The sequence below is a fragment of the Mustela putorius genome, unplaced genomic scaffold (genome assembly GCF_011764305.1).
Source record: "Mustela putorius furo isolate JIRA1106 unplaced genomic scaffold, ASM1176430v1.1 tig00000145_pilon_pilon_pilon, whole genome shotgun sequence".
Taxonomy (NCBI): domain Eukaryota; kingdom Metazoa; phylum Chordata; class Mammalia; order Carnivora; family Mustelidae; genus Mustela; species Mustela putorius.
The window spans coordinates 7,108,141-7,117,684 of NW_025421294.1; the positions used below are offsets into that span (position 1 = coordinate 7,108,141).

General features: G+C 43.3%; 1 protein-coding gene across 1 annotated transcript; it reads left to right on the forward strand.

The window, feature by feature from the left end:
• Window positions 1-5,992: 5,992 nt before the first annotated feature.
• On the forward strand, window positions 5,993-6,442 carry LOC123390809 (endogenous retrovirus group K member 21 Pro protein-like). The gene has a single exon (XM_045075650.1). It carries the CDS (start codon window positions 5,993-5,995, stop codon window positions 6,440-6,442), a length of 450 nt encoding a protein of 149 aa, XP_044931585.1.
• Window positions 6,443-9,544: the final 3,102 nt, after the last annotated feature.

Consider the following 9,544-nt stretch of genomic DNA (forward strand, 5'->3'; position numbering starts at 1 on the left):
TCACCCTCTGTCCCTCCCCCATCTTAAAAAAACAAAAACAAACAAAACAAAAACAAGGCAAAATACAAATTAAAAAAATTAAAGTGGAAAACTGGCTAGATAGCTCCCAATAAGTGAGAGAGCAATGGAGCACAAAATCAGGGCTTTCAGATCTGCTCCACTGAGGGACGTCACTCTAGTGGCTAAGCAGGGGGTGGAACCCTCACTGTGACAATGTGGTCTCAGGACCCTCAGGGTCACAGAAAGACCTGGGGTACCTGAGTGTGGCAGAGCTCCCAGGTAACAATCGGAGCAGGGAAGTCAGCTGTAAAGATGGAGCTGAGCAACAGGCTCTCAGGTCATGGTTGCCATTAACTGTGATCCCCTGCATAGTCAGACCATAGTTCTTCAAGCAAGGACCCCACAAATGGCAGATTTGGGGAGATGCCCCACATCCTCCACCGGGAGGAACAGTGCAGGAGCGCACTGCAGCAATCTGCTAGGTTTGGAGACTCCAAATGGAGCTGTGTGCCAGAGATAGAAACACTCGGTCACAGGCCAAGTGAGCATGGAATGTGGCTGGAGACCAGGGAGACAGGCATGACTGACTACTTTTTTCTGAGGGTGCACTTCAGAGTGGGGCCCCGAGCTCTTGGCTCATCTGGGTCAGAGACTGAGAGGCTGCCATTTGCATTCTCCTCCTCCAAAGTTCTATGGAAACTATTCAGGGAACAAAAGCTCCCAAAAGCAAACCCAAGCAGATTACTTAGCCTGGCCCCTGGCAAGGGTGGTACAATTCCACCTTGGGCAAAGACATTTGAGAATCACCACAACAGGCCCCACCCCCAGAAGATCAGCAAGAACATCCAGCCAAGACCAAGTTTAACAAATCAATGAGAACTGCAAAACTTCAGAGCTACAGGAATACAGCACATAGAATTCATGGTTTTTCCCCCATGATTCTTTAGTCTTTCAAATTTAAATTTTATTTTATTTTCCTTATTTTTTTCTATTTGTTTTTTAATTTTTCCCTTTTCTTATTTTAACCAACATTTTATCTTATCAATATCTTGTCTGAAATCTTTTTAAATTTTTATTTTTATATTCTATGCCTTCATTGCATTTAACTTTATTTTTAGTGTACATATAAGTCTTTCTTCGTTAAAATTTTGGGAGACAGTTTCTTTCAAAAGACTAAACACATCCAAAATAAAATGTGTGACTCTGTTCTGTTCAACACTCTAATTATACTTTTTTCCCCCTTTCTTTTCTGCTGAGATTTGGGTCACTTCTGATTTGTTTAGTGTATATTTCTTGGGTGTTGGGGTTTCCCTTTTAGCAGTTTGTTCTCTCATTCATCTATTCTTGTCTGGACAAAATGAGAGGGTGGAAAAACTCATCTCAAAAAACCAGAACAACAAGAGGCAGTACTTACTGCAAGGGACTTAATACAGACATGAGTAATATGTCAGAACTGGAGTTAAGAATGATGATTATAAAGATACTAGCTGTGTTTGAAAAAAACATAGAAGATACTAGAGAATCACTATCTGGAGAAATAAAACAACTAAAATCTAACCAAGTTGAAATAAAAAAGGCTATTAATGAGGTGCAATGAAAAATAGAGGCTCATACTACTAGGATAAATGGAGCAGAATAATAATTAGTGATATAAAAGACCAAAATATGCAGAATAAAGCAGCTCAGAAAAACAGAGATTAAACAACTACAGGACCATGAGGGGAGAATTCAAGATATAAGTGATAACAAAAAACAAAACAGTATTAAAATAGTTGGGATCCCTGAAGAAGAAGAAAGAGAGAGAGGGCAGAAGGTATACAGGAGCAAATTACAGCAGAGAATTTCCCTAATTTGTTGAAGGGAACAAGCCTCAAAATCCAGCAGGCATGGAGAATCCCCTTAAAATCAATAAAAATAGGTCCACACCCCATCATCTAAAAGTAAAACTTACAAGTCTTAGTGACAAAGAGAAAATCCTGAAAGCAGCTCAGGAAAAGAAGTCTGTAATGTACAATGGTAGAAGTATTAGATTGGAAGCAGACCTATCCACAGAGACCTAGCAGGCTGGAAAGGACTGGCATGAAATATTCAGAGCACTAAATGAGGAAAAATATGCAGACAAGAATACTATATACAGTTAGGCTGTCACTAAAAATAGGAGAGATAAAAAGCTTCCAGGACAAACAAAAACTAAAATAATTTTCAAACACCAAACCAGTCCTACAGGAAATATTAAAAGGGGTTCTCCAAGCAAAGAGAGAACCTAAAAGTAATAGACTGGAAATGAACAGAGACAATAAATGGTACAGGCACCTTACAGGTACAGGCACCTTACAGGAAAGACAATGGCACTAAATTCATATCTTTCAATAGTTACCCTGAATGTAAATGGGCTAAATGCCCCAATAAAAAGACACAGAGTATCAGAATGAATTAAAAAAACAAGATCAATTGATATACTGCCTGCAAGAAACTCATTTTAGACCTAAAGACACCTCCAGATTTAAAGTGAGGGGGTAGAAAACAATTTACCATGCTAATGGACATCAAAAGAAAGCTGGGGTGGCTATCCTTATATCAGATAAATTAGATTTTAAGCCAAAGACTATAATAAGAGATGAGGAAGGACACTATATCATACTTAAAGGGTCTGTCCAACAAGAAGATCTAACAATTTTAAATATCTGCACCCCTAACATGGGAGCAGCCAATTATAAAAACCAAAAACAACAACAATAATAACAAAAAAACAAAATCAAAGAAACACATTGACAATAATACAGTAATAGTAGGGGACTTTAACACTCCTCTCACTGAAATGGACAGATCATCCAAGCAAAAGATCAACAAGGAAATAAAAGCTTTAAATGACACACTGAACCAGATGGACATCACAGATATATTCAGAACATTCCATCCCAAAGCAACAAAATACACATTCTTCCCTAATGCACATGGAACATCCTCCAGAATAGATCACATCCTATGTCACAAATCAGGTCTCAACCAGTACCAAAAGATTGGAATCATTCCCTGAATATTTTCAGACCAAAATGCTCTGAACTCAATCACATGAGGTAAGTTGGAAAGAACTCAATACATGGAGGCTAAAGAGCATCCTACTAAGGAATGAATGAGTCAACCAGGAAATTGGAGAATAATTTAAAAAATTCATGGAAACAAATGAAAATGAAAACATAACTGTTCAAAACCTTTGGGATGCAGCAAAGGCAGTCCTGACAGGAAAGCATATAGTGATACAAGCCTTTCTCAAGAAACAGGAAAGGTCTGAAGTACGCAACCTAACCCTACACCTAAAGGAGCTGGAGGAAGAACAGCAAATAAAGCCCAAGCCCAGCAGGAGAAGAGAGATAATAAAGATCAGAGCAGAAATCAATGAAATAGATACCAGAAAAACAGTAGAACAAATCAACGAAACTAGGAGCTGATTCTGTGAAAGAAATAGTAAGATTGACAAACCCCTGGCCAGACATATCAAAAAGAAAAGAGAAAGGATGCAAATAAATAAAATCAGGAATGATACAGGAGAGTGTCAGTGCCCAAGCGGCTTGTAGCGCATGCGCGGTGATGCTTCTGGGCTCCGCCGTGCCCGCTCGTTGCCTCAGCCGCCGCTGCCTCAAGCCGTCGCTGCTGCCGGGTGGCGACGGTGCGGAGCTGCTCCGGCTGGGCCCGCGGGGGGGCCCCGGGCACCACACGACTTTTTCGGTGCCCGAAAGTAAACACGCCATTAAGATGGCGGCTGGATGTGAGCCAGTAGGCGGCACTTAGGATTTTGTATCTATGTGGCTGCGAGTGATTGGTTGTGCAACCTTGGTATATATAGACATGCACGGGCGGGGGAGGGAGATCCCAACAGCTACACAGAAATAAAGCTTGCTTCGCTGAGGTCTCCTGGTCGTTCTTGCTGGCGAGAGCGACAAGTGGTGCCGAAACCCGGGAAACCCGAAACCTACACCAAGGAGTTCTCAGTGAACGCAACGATCCGGTAAGTGTGCACAAAATTTCAGATAAGAAAGTTCCTAAGTATAGGACGAGAAATGAGAAAGTTCCTAAGTATAGGACGAGAAGTAAAAGGGTTCCTAGGCATAGGACAAGAAATAATGGGATCAAAGTTTACTAAGATGGGAGGATTGCTGACGGAGGTGCTTAAGGCTAACGGCACTCCGCTAGACTCTAACCATAAAACGGTTAAAAATGTTATCGAGGAGCAGGTCAGAGAAGCCTCTAAGGCAGTATCTAGCAGAGGGGGAGAAAATTCAGAGGAGAGCTCCTCTGAAGGTGAGCTTGGGGAAGCCATGACACACTTAAAATTAAAAGAGGAAGTCCCTAACGAACCTTTAAAGGGAAAGACATACAAAGAAGCTGGGAAAAAATATGACTCCCTAGCGCCCTCTGTCAGACGGTCAAGAATTCCTACCCCTGAATGTAGGCCTATAGCGCCACCTGCAGAATGGCCGCCACCATATAACACTTCATGCTCCCGAGGGGCATGCGGTTGTCCAGAATGTAGAAATGCAGGATGGAGGGACATTACGGACTTTACTAAACCCTCCCCTCTTGCATACCCAGTGTTAGAAGATCAAAATCAACAGAGGTTTCATCAACCACTAGACTTCAAACTTATTAAACAGTTTAAGGAAGCAGTCACTACTTATGGGCCACAGGCTGCTTATACACTTTCACTTTTGGAAGCAGTCGGTAGCATGAACCTTACCCCAGACGATTGGACTAACATGGCAAAAGCAACTCTGTCTGGTGGACAATACTTGATATGGAAAACTGCTTGGCAAGAGTGTAGCTCAGAAACTGCCCAGCATAACGCCATGTCAGGGAATCCCCACTGGAATATTGACATGCTCATGGGAGGAAGTCAATTTGTGGGACAAAACAATCAGATTGGGTACCCCCCAGGGGTGTATGTACAGATAGCAGCTGTAGCCACTAGGGCTTAGAAGACCATACAGGGTTCCGGCGATTTGCAGGGACAACTTTCCAAGGTGTTGCAGGGGCCTAATGAACCCTATGCTGACTTTGTAGATCGTCTGCTCCAAGTAGCAAGGTGCATATTTGGGGATGTGGAACAAGCAATGCCCCTTGTTAAACAATTAGCCTATGAACAAGCAAATAAATGGTGTAAAGAGGCTATCCTCTCTTGGAAGTCTAAGGACCTGATTACATATATTAAAGTGTGTCGAGACATCACTGATACAGTTGTTCAGGGCCAAGTTGTGGCAGCAGCAGTAGCCCAAGGGATAAGAAGTTTCAATGGAGGAACCAGGAGTTCTTCCAAGGCTTGTTTCCTTTGTGGAAGGGACGGTCATCTTAAGAGGGATTGTCCAAAGGGTAAAGGACCTCCTAGACCAGTCAAGCCCGCACCTGGGTTATGCCCTCGTTGCCATAAAGGGAATCATTGGGCTAATGAATGTAGGTCCCAAAAAGATATTCAAGGAAATCCCCTGCCGCCGAATAACTGGATTCAATCCAATTACTCAAAAAACGGGAAGCAGGGCCCCGTGCCCCGGGGCCCAACACAAATTTATGGGGCACTAACGCAAATGCCCAGGACATGGTATCCTCCCTCGGAGAAAGGCGCGCAACCTCTGGATCAGCAAGGCTCGATATCAGAGCAGCCGCCCGAATGGTCCTAACTCCGGAGATGGGCATTTAAGCATTGGCCTCCGATCTAAGAGGGGGCCCCCCTCATGGTACTGTAGGTTTATTACTTGGCTGAAGCTCCACTTATCTCAAAGGTCTGATAGTTCACCCTGGGGTAATAGATTCAGATTATGAGGGAGAGATCAAGATACTGGTGTCTTCACCAAGGGGAGTTACTGCAATTAGCCCAGGAGATCAGATAGCTCAACTTCTCATACTCCCTAGCCATCATGAAGCCTTTCCCAGTAAAGGAAAAGAAAAAGGTACGAGAGGTTTGGGGTCTACGGGAGTTGACCTAACATGCCTGACCCTGGATATGACTGATAGGCCCATAATTACCCTCAAGGTGCAAGAAAGGAAATTTTTAGGGTTACTGGATACGGGCGCCGATAAGAGCATCTTCAGCCAACAAGAGTGGCCTCCGAGATGGCCCCTAACACAAGCAAAACAAACACTCAGGGGTTTAGGAATCGCTCAAAGTCCTGATCAAAGCGCAGCTACCCTTGAGTGGGAGGATGACGAAGGCCTTAGGGGAACTTTTCAGCCCTATGTCTGCAATATTCCTATTTCCCTCTGGGGACGAGACGTTTTGGAACAGATGAGCGTCCGCCTGACAACTGAAACTATATACAGCCCCCGATCAATAGCTATGATGCAAAAAATGGGATACATACCAGGTAAAGGGTTAGGGAAACAGGAGCAAGGTAAAATAGACACCATCCCTTTCACCTCAGAATATAAGGCGCAAGGCCTGGGTTTTCGGTAAGGGCCACTGAGGCAATGAAAATAACGTGGAAGACAGATATGCCCTGCTGGGTGCCTCAGTGGCCCCTTACTAACGAAAAACTATCAGCTGCTAAAACCCTGGTATAGGAACAGTTAGAGGCGGGCCATATGAAACCTTCTACCTCACCTTGGAATACACCTATCTTTGTTATTAAAAAGAAATCTGGTAAATGGAGACTTTTACATGATCTTAGAGAAATTAATAGGCAAATGCAGAACATGGGACCAATACAGCTGGGATTACCCATGATAACTGCCTTACCGAGAAACTGGCCATCAATAATGGTTGACATAAAAGATTGCTTTTTCTCTATCCCTCTGCATCCTGAGGATACAATTAAATTTGCCTTTACCCTACCTTCTATTAATCATGCAGAGCCTAACCAAAGATATGAGTGGACTGTCCTCCCTCAGGGCATGGCTAATAGCCCCACTATGTGTCAATTATATGTTTCTAAAGCCATACAGCCTATTAGAGAGACTTACCCTGATTTAATGTGTTACCATTACATGGATGACATATTGTTGTGTGGATCTGACTCTACTACAGTTTCGGAAGCCTTAGTAATGTTACAAAAGGAGCTAAATTCATGGGGGTTAATTATAGCCCCCGAAAAGATACAGGCTTCCAACATCAAAGACTATTTAGGTATGAAACTATACAATACCCTGGTAAAACCTTCAAAAGCCTCCATTAGAACTGACAAATTACAAACACTCAATGATTTCCAAAAGTTATTGGGGGACATAAATTGGATCCGATCCTACCTGAAAATAACTACAGGAGAATTACAACCATTGTTTGATATTCTGAAGGGTGATGCCCATCTAGACTCTCCTAGGAGCCTTACTCTGGAGGCGAAACAGGCTTTGAAAATTGTGGAGGACAGGCTTGCCTTGACTTCAGCAGATAGATGTAATCCTAACCAGATAGTCCAAGCCATAGTGATTCCATCCCCTTCTTCACCTACTGGAGTGCTATGGAAAGGTGGGTCCTTACAATGGCTGTACCTCCCAAACACTCTTCCTCGGATAATCACAACATATCCAGTTGCAGTAGCCATGCTAGCTAACAAATTGATCACTGTTTGTATTTCTACTCTTGGAATCATACCTGACAATTGCATCATGCCGTATACTAAGGAACAGATTCGCCTACTATGTGCTACCCTAGATGATTGGGCGATACTGACCACATCTTACTCAATAGAATTTGATAATCATTATCCTTCACACCCACTTGTAGAATTTACAAAGGGTATTGAATTCATACTACCAAAAATTAGTAGATCGACACCACTAAAAGAAGCCTCTACTGTCTTTACAGATGGAAGTAAAGAGGGCACAGGAGCTTATATCATAAATGGAATCGTGAACCCAGGACAACCCTTGTCCTGCCAGGTCGGCTCAACAAGTAGAGCTACTAGTAGTGCTCCTAGTGCTCCAAAGATTTTCAGACACTCCCCTAAATATTATTTCTGATAGTCAATACGTGGTAAATGCAACAAAAAATATTGAAACAGCCATCCTCTCCTTAAGTGATTCACCTATTCCATGGATCTTAAGGCAACTACAAGAGGTTGTGCAACTGCGCACTGCACCATTTTTTATAGATCACATCAGAGCCCATATGAGCCTACCAGGACCATTATCCGAGGGCAATGCTCTAGCAGACCACAATAGTCGTTTCCAACTTATTTGCCCTACCTTAGAACAGGCGAAGCTGTTCCATAGCAAATGGCATGTGAATTCTAATACCTTAAGATATAGATTCCATATCACCAAAGAACAGGCAAGAGATATAGTAAGGACCTGTGGGAATTGTGTCACATTACTCCCTCAGCCTTCCTTAGGGGTAAATCCCAAAGGCCTTCAAGCTAATCACCTATGGCAAATGGATGTCACACATGTACCGGAATTCGGGCAACAAAAGTACGTACATATATCAGTGGACACTTATTCGGGTATCATAATGGCTACTCCCCTCACGGGGGAGAATTCAAAACAAGGGATCACACACTGCCTACAATGCTTCTCAGATTGGGGTATCCCAAAACAAATAAAGACAGATAATGCACCTGCATATACATCAAAATCTATCAATCAATTCCTAAGTCAATTTGGTATAGTCCATACTACAGGTATACCTTACAATCCACAAGGTCAAGGAATAATTGAACACGCCAACGGCACCTTCAAATGATGCTTACAAAAAATAAGAAAAGGGGGAATAGGGGATGACTACAAGTCACCCTGTGATCTCACATCTCTCACCCTTTACATTTTAAATTTTTTTGTCCTTGGACCATAATGGTACATCTGCAGCGGACAGGCATGCGGCGGTTACCGAACGCACTCTAGCCCAGGCAAAGTGGAAGGATCTACTCACAGGCCAATGGAGAGGCCCTGACCCGGTCCTAAGATGGCACTGAGGTTCTGTTTGTCTTTTTCCACAGGATGCCCAAGTGCCTATCTGGGTCCCGGAGCGACTGATTAGAAGAATCGATCAACATGGCCCACCCCGTCCTGATGCTCGGCCTGATGGCATCCTGGCTACACCAGCATCCCTTCAACAGATGCACCAATGGGCAATAGTGAAAGCCTGGCCGTTCCCCATGCCACTGACGAATGAGTCCGCCATCCTCCCTCCTGTATACCTACTTTCATTCCCATGCCCGTTTCTGTAAATCCTAACAATTCGCCTGTATTGCTCTCAAAACATAAAAGAGACTTTGGGATCACTGTAGCCATTATTGCGGCTGTAGCAGCCTCCACAGCTGCAGCAACTGCAGCGGCTGTAGCTCTCACCACATCTGTAACAAGTGGACATTCTCCAGAAACTATTGATGACCGGATGCATCCAATCACTTTCTGGACTTTGCATAACCTCCGTGGCCTATAATGACCTTTCTATTGCTGCTAATCTGTCGAAAGAGTTAAGCAGATAAGATTGACATAGCTCCATTACGGGATTGGGTATCTGTTGTAAATCCTTACGTTCCACAGTTTTGCATCATTACGTAAACAACAATGTAGGCAACAGTTGGCGCTAGTACAGCTTGCATGGCACTGGAAGCTGGTA